At 37.8% G+C, this 19393-nt stretch overlaps 1 protein-coding gene across 1 annotated transcript; it reads left to right on the forward strand.

The window, feature by feature from the left end:
• The first annotated feature begins 396 nt into the window (after positions 1-396).
• LOC139732756 (prostaglandin reductase 2-like) lies at positions 397-12924 on the forward strand. Its single transcript, XM_071643602.1, has 7 exons — positions 397-570; positions 2261-2379; positions 3120-3314; positions 4453-4623; positions 5482-5691; positions 7207-7419; positions 9819-12924. Exons 1-7 carry the CDS (start codon positions 528-530, stop codon positions 9924-9926), a joined length of 1059 nt encoding a protein of 352 aa, XP_071499703.1. The 5' UTR covers positions 397-527; the 3' UTR covers positions 9927-12924.
• The last annotated feature ends 6469 nt before the right edge of the window (positions 12925-19393 follow it).

A 19393-nucleotide genomic window follows, 5' to 3' on the forward strand; every position in this document is an offset into this window, starting at 1 on the left:
AGGCCATCTCCCCTCCTCCATTTCGGGGGGGGGGGGGGGGGATGCATCCCCATGCCCCCCCCCCCCCCCCCCCCTGGATTTATGCCCATGCCGTACAATGATGATCAATGCGAAATGCAAGTACAAACGTGTACAATGTACACATATGACATGTACAATGTACCGGTATTAATCCATAACATTGATTACAGTATACATGACTGTGATAAATAAATAAAATAACAATACTAGTAGTGGTTTGGCTTTCCATAATCTTTTCACCATAAGAACACAAAGTCCTATTTTTCGAAGAGCAGCGGCGCGGCGCACGCAAATCCCTTCCCCCGCCGCGCCTGCTGGGCGGGCCCGAGCAGAGGATAGGGGATGCTTTGCTGGTTTTTGCGACCGGTGCGGTGTGATACCTGACCCTGGGCTAGAGTCCAATCAGCACGTTTTCTCTTTGCACCCCATTCCATAACAACTCGGTCGGGATCCTCCTGACTCCTGCAACCTAATCCTCAGGACCCGAGTGAAACGAATCTTAAAACATGGTTCCCAGTAATAAACGTGTAATCCTTCGATGCCGTCCAGGTATTTGTTGTCCACTTTCATTTAGAATCTAATACGCTACCACTAGTAAACTTACCAGTGTAGGGTCTACTACCAAGTAGTACCAGTACCAGTACCAGTATACTCGTGAGTCCTAGGCCTAGAGTTTAGATCACTCTTCTCTGGAAAAGATCACTCGTCTCTGGAGAAGGTGCCTTCGTCTCTGGAAAAGGTGCCTTCTCATAATCACTGACACTGTACAGTGATTTTTGCCAGGATCCAGTCTAACCCGTTTTTACTGGCATAATCGAAGCACCCGTATTAACACTGCACTCCTGTACTGTCAAGGCTGTATTGATTAATCTATTTATTCTAAATCAAATGTTTGATTTTTACGTGTGCATGCATAGAGCCTATTTAATCGGTAATAATGCATGCAGAGCTACCAAGTCTCACGCATTCTGAGTGAGACTCAAGCATTTAGGGTCTGTCTCACGATCTCACGCATGGCACCCATTTTTCTCACGCATCGGGCAAAGTCTGCAACTTGGGCCTATAATAAGGAGCATAGCTCAAAAGATTAAAGTATTTATAGTTGCAATTGAAGGTATATTTTCCTTTTTAGTTTTGTCTTTCAAAATAAGTAAAAAATAGTCACTTAAGTATGCACCTGATCGCACCATTAAGAGCTAAAAATTGAAAAAGCGCCCTACCGTACCTGGCAACAGGGGAAAAACCCCTCCCACACCCTCGCCCGTGGGCACATTCGCTCGCCGAGATGCCGAGTCATGAAAATCTCACTCATACAATTTTTTTGAACTTGGCATCCCTGTGCATGCATTAAATAAAGAGTTTTGTGCAACTGCAAGCTAACACTTAATATCATTAACATAGACAGCAGCGCATGTTTACCTCGATGTACCGGTAACTAGTGCTAGTTGTAGTATAGATCTACACTATACTAGTATTGATTAACGTTAGAGCAAGTTTGTTATTTTTTCTCCAAATTTGTACAGCAGTGCACAAAGATCACAGAGCTACCAAGTCTCACGCATTCTGCGTGAGACTCAAGCATTTAGGGTCTGTCTCACGATCTCACGCATGGCACCCATTTTTCTCACGCATCTGGTGAAGTCTGCAATTTGGGCCAATAATACGGAGCATAGCTCATGAAGGATTAGAGTGATAGTTGCAATTGAAGGTATATTTCCCTTTTGCCTTTCAAAATTAGCAAAAAATAGTCACTTAAGTATGCACCAGATCGCATCATTAAGAGCTAATAATTTAAAAAAGCTCTCTACCATGGGAGGGAGACACCCTCCTCGTTCGCTTGCGCATGCGCGCTAGCGCCGAGACGCCGAGTCATAAAGATCTCACTCATAAAAGTTTTTTGAACTTGGCATCTCTGAGATCAATGTTTGGGTTATAATGACATTTTGATTAGAAGTTCTATATTTTGTCTTTGCTCCCTGTCAGAGTTACTCTTTTTACTTTATAATGCTTGTATTAGATGAGGAAATCATTTTCGAAATAACATATGATTTATTACGCACGGGAAAGTCCGTATGATAGATAGCCTAATACAAGTAAATTTTATGTGGTAACATTAATCTACAGTACTATTAGAATGTTGTGATGTCGCAGGACTTGTATAATACTAATACTAATAGTTGTGATGGTTGCTGGAATGAGACTCTCCCTATATTCAAGGTTCTTTATGTCTGTGCCATAGGGGACACTGGAGTTCCTGAAGATGATAACTTTGCAGCTGAAGATTGTCCTTTTCCTACCAACCTGGCAGATGACCAGATGCTAGTTAAAACTCTGTGTCTGTCTGTGGATCCCTACATGGTAAGAAGATCCTGCAAGATCTGGGAATCATGATTCATTCAACTCCCAACTTTTGATCATTCAAAGTTGGGCTAATATGGTCAACCTATTATAAATGCAATCTACAACACTGATTTATGATGGATTCCGGAAATTCTAGTGATATTCAGTGCTGCTCTTTCTAAGCTCTCATAATTATGAATGACTATACTATTACTAATGTAATGAATTGAGCTGGTGAAAGCAATGATTTCAAGTCTAATAAATTGAATGGAATCAAAGAATGTGCAGGATGGTAAGAGTGGGACTTTGGGTATTCTCGAGCAGTAAGAGGTTCTTGACCTGGGTATGGACTACAATTTGCATTTGAAAGTTTGAAAATGTTATTTTTAGAGTCATTCCTCACTTTCTTATTTTCAACAAATACTGTTCCAGTCTGATTTATTGAGTTATGTTTATCCTATTTGCTATAATTGTTATCTTGTATGTATTTGTTTACAGGGCCCTCTGGAAAACAGTACTTGATTACTGATGGGGCCACCATGTATAGATTAAATGGAATAAATAAATAGATAAATAAATAAATAAAGGATAAAGACAGTTTTAGACCTAGAGGATCTATAAACTACAGTTTGCATTTGAAAGGAATGAAGATAGGTTTATACCAAAGTACACTGTTGTGATCTGTGTAATTGCTGACATGGAGTTGATTTTGAACACTAATGAGACTCGATCGACACTTGAATAATCAAATCTTTCAGCGGAGCAGGATGAACCAGAAGACGAGAGCACAGTACATGATGCCATGGAGGATTGGGGAGACTGTGGATGGAGGAGGAGTTGCCATTGTCATTGAAAGTAAAAATGACCAGTACCAAGCAGGCGACATTATTCAAACTTTTGGTCTTCCGTGGCAGCTGTACAGTCACATAGGTCCTAGTCCCTATCTGTACAAGGTAATACTGGTTTACGTACATGCCTTGTGATGCATGTTAAAAAAAACCACTTTATCTGTCTTGTATGCAATGATACTATTGGTTGCTCTGGTTGTGTAAGAGAGCCAACTTGTCATTTAAATCACAAAGTTGCCTTTTTTTTTAATTCTATCGAGTGACAGAGTACCAGGAAAACAAGAAATTGTATTTTGATAATTTCTCAGCTGTTCAGTGTTCTTTTAGTTTTGAACTAAAGTAGGTCATCTGTGGAAGCCTCATCAGTAAATGCATTTAATTTTCAGCTGGTCATGTCTCGGCATAATGCTGAGAATTCTTGCATGATATTTTTTAGGACGCCATGCAAAAATATTCACACACAGCTGCAATATGCTCCATCTTGTTTGATCATATCAGTGCATCACAGGGTTACATTCATGAGTACATCACATTTATTTTGAGAAAAAAAAAATTACTCTTTCTGTCTTTAGGAAAACTAATAGAGAAATGATTTTTTCACTTGATCATCAATTTACATACATGTTGTAAGTGTAGTCAAAATTGCTGTGTCATCCACTCTTTTTAATCCATTGAGGGTATGAGAAGGTTACTGTACAACATGCACTTCATGAGAAAGTTTCTGATATCTCAGGTTTGACTAATCATGTGTCGGTGTTGAGAGGGCAGTCTGCTTTAATGTGTGATGCATGTGTAAATAAATATGATTGAACAAATATCAGTATGCAAGGGCTTCTTGATATTTCAAATTTGACCAGTCCTTTATTTGTGTAGTGGGACAGTCTCCTTTAATGTGTTATGCTTTATGTCACTAGGTATGATTTAAACAAATAGCAATCTACAAGGGTTTTAATTCTTGGTATCACACTGGTCAAAGACATCAGGGTCTTGTAGAAAAAAGTAGGCATGCAAATGTGTTGTTTACCTGTGTTTATACTCTAAATGATTTTTTTCTGTCAGTTTTTCTTCTTTCTTTTTTGGTTCACTCAGTGATTTTCTTTTGTCACCAGTATATATTATATATATATATATATATTTTTTTTTTTTTGGTATCTCTCAAATCCGATGACAATGCCCAATAGCATGGGAATTGTAACTGCCTGCCCCATTTTAACGAAATGACCTGATTTTCTGTGGTCTATAGGTAGATAAGGCTCTTGTTGGGGAGCATTTCTCTCTGGCAATGGGAGCAGTTGGCATGCCTGGTCTCACCTCACTCTTCGGAATCAGACATAAGGGTCATGTGAAGCCAGGAGCCAATCAGACGATGGTCATTAGTGGTGCTGCTGGGGCATGTGGCTCTATTGCAGGACAGGTAAAGGCACTGCATGATTAGGACATCAATTTTAGAAGTCATTGACAAGGATTGATAAACGTACTTGTACATTAAAAAACTGTTGCAGCTTTTAAAAATGGCTGCCCAGTATATGTGGCGTAGTCTTTATGAAGGTTTGGAAATCAATTTTAATCCCTTCACCCAGAAGAGTGCCAGAGGCATTAGGTTTTCATGTTGTCCTTCCGTCAGTCCATCTGACCCAGATTTTGTAACGGCAAACTAAAGAAAATCTCATTAGTTGATTTTGTTGATTGTAGGCACAGGTGCTGGTGTGCAACGTGAGCTGTGGATGCACTGACATGGTATTAGGGGAAATCCCTGAACAGTTAAAGGTCACTGAACGTTGGTCATTTTGCAGCCATAATACAACGTACTAAAGAATGTTTAGTGGGAATGTGATTTAGGAGGAAGGGGAAAAACAAAGAATGAGATACTCCCTTTTTGCAAAGAAGTAGAAGGTTGATACTCAAGGTCAGAGGTCATGATAAGTGAACTTTCAACTAATTGAAACAATGAGCCACATTGGTCGAAAAGACAATGGCATGTTTTAAGCAGTCAAATTGCTGCATTTGAAAATGATGGGGATGGGTGTTTTTTTTTTTAATTCCTCATAAAATAGTAAAACCCATTTAAAGTTTATGTGAAGAACGTAAGGGTTAAATAGATCAATTTTAAAATTCTTACTGGTGCTACCATAATCCTGAAAAGCTGAACTCGTATGAATGGTTCGTGCACCTATCATGTCTTACACAATGTCAAATGAGAGTGTGTTGCCATGAATGTGGATGATTCGATGCCTTTGGTAAAGTTTCCAACAATATTTACTGTTAACCCCAGATTGCCAGGATCGAAGGGTGCAGCAGGGTTGTAGGGATCTGTGGCACCAATGAGAAGTGTCAGTTTCTGACAGAGCAGCTGGGATTTGACTCTGCAATCAATTACAAGACAGAAAATGTGGCGGAGGCCCTGAAAACAGCATGCCCTGCAGGGGTTGATGTGTACTTTGATAACGTCGGGGGTGATATCAGCAACTGTGTCATAGCACAGGCAAGTCTATAGAAGTATTCCATTAACTCAAATTAATATTAGAAGTATTGCATTGCAACATAAGCCCTAATTAGTTTTTATTTCAGCTTTGTATGTTTGTGTGTTCTGCCCCATTTATGATAAGCCTTTTGGTATTCAAGAGCTCCACCAGTTATTATCAAAATGTAATGTACAAAATGTATTCACCTTAGTTTCATAGAGAATAAATCAATTCAATTTAGTGATTGAAGTACAGTCCGACCTCTCCTATCCAGCCTCCCTTTATCCGGATCTCTCTATTATCCTGACGCGATCCTGGCATGATTTTTTTTTCTTCCAATCTAATATTTTCGGGGAAAAGGAGGATTTCCAACTCAAACAAAATTCCTACACAAACTCACATGAATTACATATTATTCCCAACATAAGGAACATACATTCACATCAAATTTTAATCTAAATAACATGCATTCAGACATCCACTAACCCCCAAATCACCGCAAGAATATGGACAGAAAACTTTTCAATAGATCAGGACGAGGTACAGGCGACCGTTCATCGAGCCAATTATCTGAGAATTCTGAACGCAGACCAGCTGAAGAGGATGTGACATGTTCATGCAAAATTGATACATGTATATATAGCTACCATTGGGAACATGTGGGCAGCTGGGTGTATGAAACATTGAGTCTCCCACATCTGGCCAAATCCCTTATCCGGATGAGCACCAGTCCCGACATGTCCAGATAGGAGAGGTCGGACTGTGTTCCATTGCTATGAAGACCATAGTCAAACATGAAGACTGTAGAATTTCAGAAATAGATGGTAGTTAAAAGGATTTTGTGACACTTGTTCTTACGTAGTTAGATACGATAAAGGGCAAAGTAGTTCAGTGTTCAACTTCAATAACACTTCATACTTACGAGGTCATTGATGATGAAGTCATAGTATGTAGATATTTATTGACTGTATGTCTTTTCTTGCAGACAGAAATTTGTGAGCTGACAATTTTTAACATTTGGATACATTTGTTGAAATGTAATTTACTCTGACATTGATTTTTTTTTTTTTTTTGGTATGACACTTTCATTAATTTGCAGTGCAAATTACAAATTTCAGAAAAAAAATTGCAATTCAAATGATTCAATCCCATGGACTGGTTGACAGGTGGTTGTGTGACACTACAGGTATTGTAAATCACATGATAATGGTTGTCAAATGTTTATTTTAATTATTGAAGGTGTCAATAATGTATTCTGTATTACAGCACACTCACGTTGTAACCAACACAGTTATATTACTCTATGACTTTTATTGTTTATTTATTCAGCTATAATGACATTTTGAAATAATGAAAGACAACTGCCAGTCCCAAGGACTTCTTTATAACAGGAGTCCACTGCTGTAATCATATTCCAATCTAGATCATTTGACTGTAATCGTAATATGAGAAATTGAATGTACAAACCTTAAATGGAAGATAGGAAATTTGGCGTATTATGTTGAAATAAATGTTTATTGTCCTTCTGCCTTCAGATGAACAAAGATTCCCATATAGTGCTTTGTGGACAGATCTCTATGTATAACAACCTAGACAAGGAATACCCTCCCCTTCTACCTGATGACATTGCAGAAAGGGTGAAAAAAATGGGTATTGCTAGAGAACGTTTTGTCGTCCTGACGTATGCCAAGGAGTTTCCTGAAGGCATGTACCAGTTGGCGACTTGGGTCAAGGAAGGCAAACTCAAGGTATGGAACGTTCAAGAGTTTGAGTAATCTTCACTAACAACCCCTTCTAAAAGACTCATTTCAGTTTGGTTTAAAATTGTTTCTATGTCATTTTCTGAGTATGTGTACCTTCACCCTTTGATTTAGTATGTTAGGGCTGCTTCAAATCAGTGTGATCCAAATCAAACATTCTTTAAAGTCTGTCTCTTGTCACACCCTATTGGCAGGATAAGGAAATATTAACCTCCCTATACTTGGATCTTCTTTACAGGCAGAAAGTATTGCAGTGAAATGTTTCACAGCAATTTTGATTCTGTGGATATTGTTACTTGCACCAAACAAAGAGTTATTTATGTATGCCTTTGAGCATGTATGTGTTGAGATGTATTGTGAGGAAAATGTTCATGTTGTGATGATAATTCTTGTTAACCAGTGGTCCATTGTAATGATTGTGATTTTACATGCTTTCTTTCCCATGTTATGTTGATAAAATCATTATCTTTAGAAGTGCATAGAAGAATTTGTTTACAACAAAGTTGTAAGACCACTATCTTTTCTGCAATGAAAACAGGTCCTTTATCTGTATAGTTCACATGAGGGCAATTGGCAAAACTGAAAGTACATTCACCGTGCTCTAGAGACAAGCTGATTACACTACCATTAGACAACAAAAACGCTTTGAAAGATCATTCAGTCACTAGACCTAGGTACAGAAGCACATCACATACTCTGAAAGTAACAAATATTCCACGCCTGTGATGTTCTTGTACTCTTGAATATGTGTTATTCAGAGGCAGCTTCAGTACGGAGGCTCCTGTGCGACAATCACCCTATTACCCAACCGCTGCACTTTCTGAAATTATAATGATAATGGGTGTGTTCATATAATTTATCCATTATTGCCCTTTCAGCACCACCATCAAAAAATGACCATCAATACCTTGCATTCCCTAATAAGGTTCCCATGCTGCACTCACAGTCCATCAATCTGATTTTGCATTGAAAAACCAATAGATTCGGCATTTACCTGAAAACGGACTAATTCAAAGGGCAAGAACACTTGTGAGCTACCAAAGTACACAATAGACCAAACACACAGCCGTACTTAGAACATTCACTCACCCAGTTGGTGATAAAAGTTATCTAGAGGTCCAAAGTTTTGATGCTCTCCAGTTTACTTGTACATGGTTCATGAGTTTTCCCTTATTTGTTTCGTGTTATCAGCAAAATTCCCCCAGAACTCATTTTTATGCCGCTGCCATGAAGTGTTGCACTGGAAGCATTATGTTTTCAAGTTGTACACATGTCCGTCCTTCCATCTGTAATCAATTTTGTGGACAGCATAACTTAAAACTACTTGAGGTATCCTAATGAAACTTAGTATATAAATGTATGAATGGGGAAAGTTGTGCCTGTTTACTGCCTACTGTCTACACCTGGTCAAGGTCAAAGGTCAAGGTCAAATTCTCAAAATTTCAATATTACCCCCATATCCATGCAATGCCCAAAGGTATTTTCTTAAAACTTACTGTATACCTGTACCAGATAAAAATTCTCGGGGAAAGTTTTCTGCCATGGGGTCAGAGGTCAAGGGTCAAGGAAAAATAATGAAACTTCATTTTTTCTCCATATCATGGAAATGGCTCAAGAAATTCTGAAATTAGTACATACATTGTATGCATATAATATACTGTGTAAGCTGAACATTATTTTCGCGTACAGATATTTTTGCGAATGATTAGGTGACGGACATTTTCAGGCGATGTTGTTTTCGCGAATTGACATTGAGGCTATTATAAATGTGCTATTACCCTAGCGCATGGTGACATCATTTTCGCATGTTGTTAAATTCGCAGTCCAATTGTGCTTCGCAATATTCGTGAAAATTAAAGGGTGTGTACAGTTCTGGTTGAGGTGAGGATTTAGCTTTTAATGTTTTGCGAGATATTCAGAAACCACTCTATGAGATGTCAAAGAGCATGCATTTCTAAGGGGTATCAGAAGAGTATTTGATGAAAATCGGTTTTGAAATGAATGAGATATCCAGAAACAAGGTAAAACAAAGAGATCCTAATAAAGGGCGTGGCCTGTCGCCTTTTATCATTATCACTTTTTGGGATATCTCAGCCATTTGAAAACCGATTTTCATCAAATAAATGTTGAATCCTTCTTTAAATTACATGCTCTTTCATATTTCATAAGGGGCAGATATTGGTGATAAGAAAAGAAAGCCATGTAGCAGACAAAGATTGCAGGGGGAATACTCAAAAGAGGAAAAAAGACAAGGAGATGGACAGGCAGATTTGAAAACTCGGTCTTTTTATAGTTGCAGTGAAAGGAAGTCTCAACAAGAGTGACAGTAATGATGTGAGATGTTGATTGCCCCTTTCTTTTTCTTTGTCACTTTTCTTTCCTTGTAGGTAAAGGAGACAGTGGTTGAAGGGCTGGAGAACACTGGGGCAGCCTTTGTGTCCATGATGAAAGGAGGAAATATTGGCAAGATGATAGTTCATGTTGCAGATCCGTAGGCCACTGGACCTGTCTCTCAGTCTCGCATCATATGGTACATTGAAATACAGTAGCTATTTTTCAGATGAAATATCTTCCAGAGACCAAAAAGTTAGCAATGTGATGTCTTTAACATTCAAATAAACAAACACACAAGTGAAGTGCATGTCATTCCTTATTTCCATGTTGAGTTGTTGTAGGATCTGTTTGTGTACTGATCCTTGATTTTGCAAGTCATCAATCAAGAATGCATAAGAATTAATGCATCCTGTGACAGAATGTAACCCATTGCTTGTCATGCTAGTTTTGACACTCATCTCTCCAGGGAGATCAAGTAAAGAGAACAGTTTGCTGGTTATCTTTTCACATTAATTTGTGGTATGTTACATTCATACATTTTGTCTTCTGCTAACACTGCAAGTGTAATATGTGCATGTCAGTGCTTTTGTCAGCCCATCAAGTTCATATTCTGTATGCTAAATCCACAAATAATGGAACTGTTGATTGTGCTGTACTTGAGTAATCACTTGGGTAAAATAATTTGTAGTACAACTGTTTGTGCAAACTAGGCAACCCATAATAAAACCTTGAGCAGCTGATGATTTTTCTCCAGGAGTGGATGGCTTTCCCTGTCATGGAGATCACAGGTACCTGTATGCCATCACCACCTGGGACAGTGCAATACTAAATTTGCTCTTGGGAATAGAGGTTTACAGTGACACCATTTGTATTCAGTCATTGAAAAGACTGTTGTTGGGTGAAAGAAGACCCTAGAAAGATGAGAATGGAGGAGGGAAGTGACATAGGGAGAGTGTAAGGAAAGCAAATAGTGATAACTGAGAGGCAGCAGTGAGCTGGAAGTTGAAGTTCCCCTAGTGGAGACAGGAGGTTAGGAGATGGACAGTTGTAAGAAAGTAAAGAGTGAGAAACAGGTAATAAGTTCAGAAGTCGGTGGGAGGAAACAGGTGAACCAGAAAGCAGAGAGGAGAAGAAGATTGGAATATCATGGAGATAAGAGAGAGAAATGAAGGTGTGAAATTCTGAATGATTTATTATGAAATGAAGTGAGAGAGAATGGAATTCAGTATAATGCAATGCAAACTGTGGAACATGGAATCAAAACTATGAAAAGTGAGAAGGGGAGGAAGATAGAGTGGATCCTATGAAGGACTCCTGTGGGAAAAAGAAATAGAATCCTGACAGTGATTCCTGTGGAAGAAGATAGTGAAATATAATGCTGAAAGAGAGAGAAAAAATTTGAGAAATAAGTCCCTGAAGTGGTCTTGTAAAGGATTGTTGGATTGTAGAGAAAGGAGGAAATATAGAAAGAGGAAGGAAATAAGTACAACGTACTGTCAGTCAAAGAGAAGTTAGACTATAGGATAACAGAAAGAAGTGGAGAGTCGTGAAAACGACTGAGGAAAAGCTATAGAGATGTAGTATAAAGAATGAATTGGATAAGTATACATGTAGTCCTTCAAGGACTACATACACATGAGGTAACATTGTATGCCCCTCTCTGATAAATAATGAGAAGCTTGGTGACAGACATTCTATCAAATCATCAGTTAGAACCAGAAACAATGTATTGTAAAAGAAGACAGTAGATATTGTTGGAGGCAGATGACAAGATGTTAAAAATTGTGAAGCTCTTTAAAATTTCCACATGAGCAATATCTTGGTATCAGTGGGCAGTAGTGTTTTTGGATGTAAAAGTATGGGACACACAGAAGAAATTACCTAACTATAACTTCATTGCTATCAACATATTACAAAACAGTAACTTTTCCAAATGACCTGTTGGCAATTGAATGCGAATGTTTACTTTTTCATTAAAGGGCAAGTCCTAGATATCATGTGTGTTATGCATGGAACATCTCAGAAGCTTTTATGACCTGAAAAATAGTGTAAGAGACTTTGATTACGTTGAACGTTATCATGATAAGTTATAATTGATATCAGAAGAAGAATAATCATTTAAAAAATATTGATAAATGACTGATTATATTTTAGAAGAGAAAATACTGTTAAACACTGGACCTTTTTTTTTAATTGATTTTTTTTTTCTGGTTGGAAATATTCTGAAATTTTTAATTAGCAACATGTAACTCAGTGTGATAAAGTGACAACACTGAAGATTATCAGAGGTAAGTTTCATGTCATCAGGCAGAGAACTCTGATTAGACGTTTAAAAATTACGTTTAAAAAACAGATATGTCGTGTTACATGTGGAACATTCTGTCGTTTATTTGTTTGGTGTTCGGAAAGACCATACTAATAAGTCTTTGAACTGGTCAGAAGAAATCAGTTACATTTACATTTATGCAGATATGTATGCAGTGTTTAGAAAACAATATCCACATATCTATCAAATATTACTGGTGTTCCATTGAATAGATGAGATTTTGTGATTATCCCACATGTAACACTATACATCACATTTGTGCAAATGGGTCCCTAGTTATTTACTTAAATTTACATCATGCCATTTTTTTTCCTTCAAGGAATTTTGAACTTCAACTGACATGCTTAGAAATAATACAAAAACATTTCAATTTTGAGAAAATATGACATTTTGTCTCCATCAGGGACTTGTAGCACACTGAAAATCAGAATGACATAACTTTCTGAGCTAGAGTTTTGTTTGTTTGTTTGTTTCTGTTGAGAGTGCATGACGCTTCAGTTTGACTGAAATGATTATGTACAGGAAAATCAGAAAAGACAGATAAAGTTTTGTCTCAGTCTGACGAGGAATAAGAGAGTTATGGAATTTTACTCTCACATCTCTTCCAGGAACAGTATAATATGTAAAGCCTCCAATGTCGTGCTGTATGTATATGATTTCTAGTGACACAGCTTTGCAAATCCCCCATTCATGTGACCACAAGAAAAATGATATCCTTCACATTAAAATTTTCTGCAGTTGGAAGAATCAGTTGCTGACGCTCATAGTTGACGCAAAGGATGATTTTCCTTTTTTTTTCGAATGTAAAATCGAGTACATGTAAGTGGTGCAAGGGCATCATCATCACGTATGTATTTATCATATTGACTACTTCTGCCTTTTTCATTTAGCTTGCTATAAAGTTCTGTCAAATTGTATAGAAGTGTTGTAGAAATCAACATTGATGAAAACATATACAGTAAAGAGTATTATTAACCTTTAAATTTGAAGTTGTGCAGTTCGTTAAATGTGTAGTGTGCACTTTTTTGTTTTTGTCTGTGGCCAGGAGTGTACATAATCATGTTGGGTATTTCACTAAATGAATGTGTGTATGTGTGCATACAACCGCGTGTGTGTGCGTGTGTGAGATACCTTCTATTTCATTGTGTAATTATCGCATTGCGCACTACAGGAGCTGTCTACTACTCATTCTTGAAAGATATATATATATATATATATATATATATATATATATATATATATATATATATAATTATAATACTAAATAAATAAAAGATAATAGATAGATAAAAAAATGAAGGAGATGGGATTCTTAAGGGGTAAACCCCATTGTCATATCCAGGAATTTAATGATGCGTTTCTGAATACTCCAATACGTTACCTCTCGGAAAATGAAATTGTTCGTGACTTTACACTTACTCGCTTCGCTGCCTTCAAACTGGCCGAGCGGGGACAAACGTCAATGCAAGATCAATTACAATGATTAGAATAACAATTGTTCAACAATACTTCCAGATAAACGGGATCCTACGTTACTAATGTCTTTTGTTATAATGATAATACAATAACGTCAAGTAGTAGTGGGCGTAGCAATCCAAAAAATAGTACAACGTGTATGTCGTTATGGAGTTGATTCGAAGAAAATTATTAAGCATTGACCCCCGGTAAAGCGTCAAAATAGATTGTGTGGAACGATGTCTGTTCGGCGTAATGATATTGGTTATTGCCTTTTGCTTATCGGGCCTTTCCAGCGACAGCAAAGACTTCCAATCTAAATAATTAATGACCAATCAAAATGACAGAAATGAAGGTCACTGGAATGTAGAAAATAAAGTATCATAGTATAGTAGGGGAAATGCCTATAATGAGTGGTAGTCTGGGGAATTTTCAATCGAACAAGTTACTAGAGTGTACAGATTTTTTCCAACAGTCCAAATATAAGTCATTGTACAATATTTTCTTTTACATATTTTGTACGTTTTTATGTGTTCTTATAAACTAATATTATCAAAAATAAATCGAAGTGTGCCGTAAGAAAGAGTGTTTTACCATCAGTTTCGTTGTATGTGCCATAATTCATGCTGACTAAAAATAAGGAAAACCTGCACTCTCTATCAATGCCCATTTTCAAGCACATCCATGTACACGTCATTTCTATTTTCATGCCTCCGCCAACGAAGTGGCCGGAGGCATTATGTTTTCGGGTCGTCCGTCCGTCCGTCCGTCCGTACGTCCGTACGTACGTCCGTCCCGTTTTGTTTTTGTCGATATCTCAAGAACCGTGTGGTGGTTTTACATCAAACTTGGGATGAGGGTATATCCTGCGGGGATAATACTTTGTTTGGATTTTAGGGTCACGGGGTCAAAGGTCACAGGTTATTTTGTGAAAAAAAGGTTGAAAATTCATGTTTTTCTCCATATCTCGCAAATGGTTCAAGGAACTTAGTATAATGCTTGTTCCAATGGGCAGTGATTATCTAGGGAAGTTGGGGGTCATGGTTCAAAGGTCGGGGTCAAAGGTCAAGGTCAACTCCTCAAAATACCACTACTTTCCTTATATTTTTTCTATTGTTTCAAACATGGTTTGCATCTCGGTCATTTGAGTTGGATGAAATGAAATGGGAAATTTGATGAATTACTACCACTGCTGAAGTCTTGGAATATACAGTAGTCTAGTCTGGAAGCATCAGGGAACCAATTTTAAAAAGCTGTCAAAACCCTAAAAGGCATTTTCCCTTTAAAAAAAATCCTCTTATAGAAATACCTCGTTTTAAGACGTAGGCCTCAAACGTCAGGATCGTGCGCCAATAGGCCTGCTCCTGACATTTTACACGCCAACATACAAAACCACACTACGCACACGCACATTCCCACAAGCATGCGTGTGCGCGCGCGAACACACACACACACATACACATCGCATACGTATACACATACACACCTTTTTAGCTAATAATGGAAGATATGAAATAAACACACCTGGAAAACTTCACTCCAGTCAGACGTCAACGAGCCCTATATACGAGATGGCAGCACACGAAGGAAAGCGCCACCCTACCTCTTGCTAGATTAGCAATCATTTATAATTCAACCCGACTAAAGTACTTATCAGCCACTTGTGAAACGAAACTGGCTCACACAAGTGAATGATGTGTGCATTATGCTTTTCAGTGGAGTAAGTTATCATCTAGACAGTTGGAGAAGCATATAAATTCAGCAAATTTGAACACGGACCCTTGTGAAGCGATTGTTTCAGTGACATATTCCTCTTTTAGTTTTGCTACTGTCCAGAATAAAAATCGAACAGCATTCACAAAGTACAATTTGTTTAACACCTACGATCAAGAAGTGCTTGGAATAGTCTCTGATTGTCATCAATTTCTTCATAAGGAACATCTCTGGCATGGCATTTAGCAGGAACGTTACCTGCAAAGGCAGATCAAGAGTAAGTTTGTCTCTAATTTTTTGACTTGTCGAGGTTATTTCTCCCATTCTTTATTGACAGTTCATTAGATGGAAGTTATTTCTCGCATGAAATCGATACGTCCAATATAAGTCTGTTTGTGTTTGTGTGTGTGTGTGTGTGTGTGTGTGTGTGTTTTACACTTTAAAAAAAATGCAACATGGGTTATTGAAGTACATTGAATATTACTATACAATTGCGATAACTTGGAGGATCAATAATTTTCCAAATATTCCACCAATAGTGTTCACCTAATCGCTGAATTTCAATTCTAAAAATGCAAAGGCTCCCTCTCCCATCACACCCCATCCCCGCTCAGTCCAATTCCATAGATTTTAGGAGGCTTACAATCTGGGGACTGAAAAATGTCAATGATTATGTGCTACAATATCTGTGCACCAGATCGTTGAATATCTAAAATACTACAGCTCCTTATTGTGGGAAGGAGTGGGGTGGGGTACCATACCCTCCCTTTCCCACCCCTGCCACCCCGCTCGGTCCACCTCCATTTTAGTATATAGTGAAGGCACACAAGCGGAACAAAATGTGACGCACACCACGGTTTACCCTTCCACATTTTCCCTGAATGTTGGTTTCCTTACTTTTTTCCCTTTTTAAAACTGAAAATCTGTCCAAACTCCACCAAAAGGTGAACCAAATCGTGGGATTTCAATTCTGAAACGAGGAAGCTTTTGCACGATATTATTTTGAACGTGAAATTGAATACTCGGGAACATTATACATTTTTGTGGCGTATTTGAAACTTTTCAATCCTCCCACATGTTCTATACGTCTATGGAGGTGAGCTGAAAAAGAAAGGAGGCATCCCTGTCCCACATGGGGGAGCTTCCGCGTTTTTAGAATTGAATTTAAGCGAACTGGTGCACATTTCTGGCGGAATATCTGGTAATCTTCAGTTTGTAACAAGTCTATGGCGGTGGACTAGGGGTGAGAGGTGGTATCTCGATTCCCTGCACATGCGGGAGCTTTTGCACATCTAGAATCTGGTATACACTCTTGGTTGAATATTTCGAAAAGTTTCAATACTCAAAGTTTACTAATAGTCTTGGTGCCAAAGTCAGATTTTGGGCCTAACCTTGTTTTATCTTCCGCCTGATATTTATCAATCAATGATATTTTTCCCTATTTCAAGGGTGCTACTTATATTTAAAATTTTTAATGACCATTTTGGCAGCAATCTTGAATGTCTCAAAAACCTCGATGCAAGAGTTGCATCAACGAGATTCGGATTCGGCACCCTCGAAATAGGTTAACACTATTAACTTTTTCCAATTCATTAACATTTTGTAAGAAATTACATTACTGAATTTCAAGTTTTGAAGATCATTTGGATAGACCTTCCTAAAAACACGAAAGTGATGCAAAAGCTGCTTCATCCAGATTCGGATTCAGCACCGACGACCGAAATGAGATAAAATCATTAAATTTTTCACATTTACACCATACATGATAAAGGGAAATGTATTGGAATTTCAATTTTTGGCGGCCATCTTGAATACCTCAAAATCGTCAAGAATAATTATACAAGACTTGCATCATTCAGATTCTGATTCGCCACCCTTTAAATACGATGAGACTTCATTTTTGTTTCCATCTTTCTCTATAAACAAGGAAAAATAGAAATTTCCGATTTTGGCGGCTATTTTTAATATCTCAAAACCCTCGAGGATGCAAGGGTTGCATCATTCAAATTCGGATACACATCCATCACATCACGTTGCACACTAAGGGGGGGGGGGGGAGGGGGGCAAAATGATATGGTTGCCCCTAACATTTTCACCCTCCCCCACCCCCGTAGACGCCCCTACTATGATGTTCTTACTTATAGTAGGCCTATATTCTTTTTGACTTTGTCAGTGGGACGAAGTTAGATGTGTAGCGCATTGATCACTCATTCATAATTTTTTTGTTGGAAATGCGCTATAGAAAAGACTATTTCTTATATTTTTTATCTGCATGTTTGCAATTACTAATCCTCTAGATGGAAGGACTCTTGACTGTCTCTTCTTTACAACAGAGAGTCATCCTTGTTTCCTGTTTGCTTGCGTCTGTTGGTGAGTGTGGCATAGAAACACTTTTCTGTCCGCTACAGGTATAAAATTATGAAAAATTGTACGAAGTGTTACCATCTCACAAAACAGTATGAAATTACCGAAGTTGAACTATATTATACGGCAATGAAATTGACAAAGAATTTGCAATTGTAGCTTTCTTCTCTTATTTTGACAAGGGTCATTGATGAGAAACAAGGTAATCAAACTTGGTCGTTTCACTGGCTGAAAAGATGATAACATCCCCCCCAAAAAAAAAACAACAACAACAACAACCCTAAACAACGTTCATTACATCGTCACCGTAAACAATTGATTAATGTGCTAGATATCTATCAAACCACCGTAAAAGTACTCGTAATAACAAATCTCTTCATTTATACAATCGTCATTGCCATAATTGTTATTTAATTTTCTTATTTATGATAATGGCAAGGAAAGTGGACATGTTGTGAAGCAATGGAGATCTTGTATAGCAGCAGGTTGCAACCTTGTTGTACCAAGGACCGCGGAACCGGAGTTGAAGGGGCTCGGGTAAAGCGCTCTATTTGCACACACACGCACACACACTCACACACACACACACACACGCACACACACACACACACACACACAAACAAACAAACTAACACAAGCAATTGAAACCAAAGAATAAGAAGGGGAAAAAGGACCAAGTAGGTGGGGATATATAACGTTGCCCCTTGAACCCATGTGTTTTCCGCGCCCATGAATGTAGGCTACGATCTAAGCAGTAGTAGCATTTTCCTATCTGTATTTTAACCCAAAACCGTAACTCAAAGCAAAATAATGTGGACTTTAGGGAAATCATCAATATCACCTCATATACAGCTCACTACCGTTACTGTGCTATAATACATGTTTGTTTGTTTGTTTGTTTGTTTATTTATTCACCGTATAAGATAAAAAGATAACAATGATTATTTACAACTGGAATATATAACTGAAGAAAAACGGATGGATTGCCCTTCTCAGCTCGGCCTTCATGGCCGTGCTGGTCTTCCGAGGGGTCCAACTTCACATGAACAAAAATTTACAATAGTCGAAACTCCATACAATAAAAACAACACAAGCTTACTTACACATAATGATATGATGCGAAAAAAAAATGATACATCAGTGTACAAAATCAACTAAAACAACATTACAAAAAAAAAACTTATGAAAATGATACCCCCATACCGACTACCAAAATACAATGTTCCCTCCCCCATCCGCAGCCCTCCCCATATAACATAATGTTTTACATAATACAGAGATACGTGATCATTATCATAAAATCCAATGTAATACATAATTATTTATAGCTTTCTTAAAGGAATTACATGATGATGAAGATATTATATCCAAGGGAACAGTATTGTACATTGATGCCCCACGGTACGCGAACATACGTCTACAGTACTCTGTTTTAGGCTTTGACAGCGTCAATCTTCCATAAGATCGTAAAGAATATTGATGAGATACAAAATTAAACCGGTCCAATAAATAAGGAGCGCTGAAATCATTTAGAGTTTTAAATACCATTAACAAAATATGCTTTAAGCGACGTGTTTTTAAAGATTCCCAATTTAGTGTCTGATGAATAACGTGATTTGAAACATGCATATACGGACTGACTCTCAGGATCATTCTCCCCGCTCTATTCTGTAATTTCTGTAATCGATCAGTATACTTCTTATGGGCAGAATCATAAAGTACATCTGCATAATCAAACAAAGGTTTAATTATAGAATTATAGATTATCCT

The sequence above is a fragment of the Diadema antillarum genome, unplaced genomic scaffold (genome assembly GCF_040938485.1).
Source record: "Diadema antillarum isolate AM-2024a unplaced genomic scaffold, OU_Dant_1.0 seq00000446_RagTag, whole genome shotgun sequence".
Classification (NCBI taxonomy): domain Eukaryota; kingdom Metazoa; phylum Echinodermata; class Echinoidea; order Diadematoida; family Diadematidae; genus Diadema; species Diadema antillarum.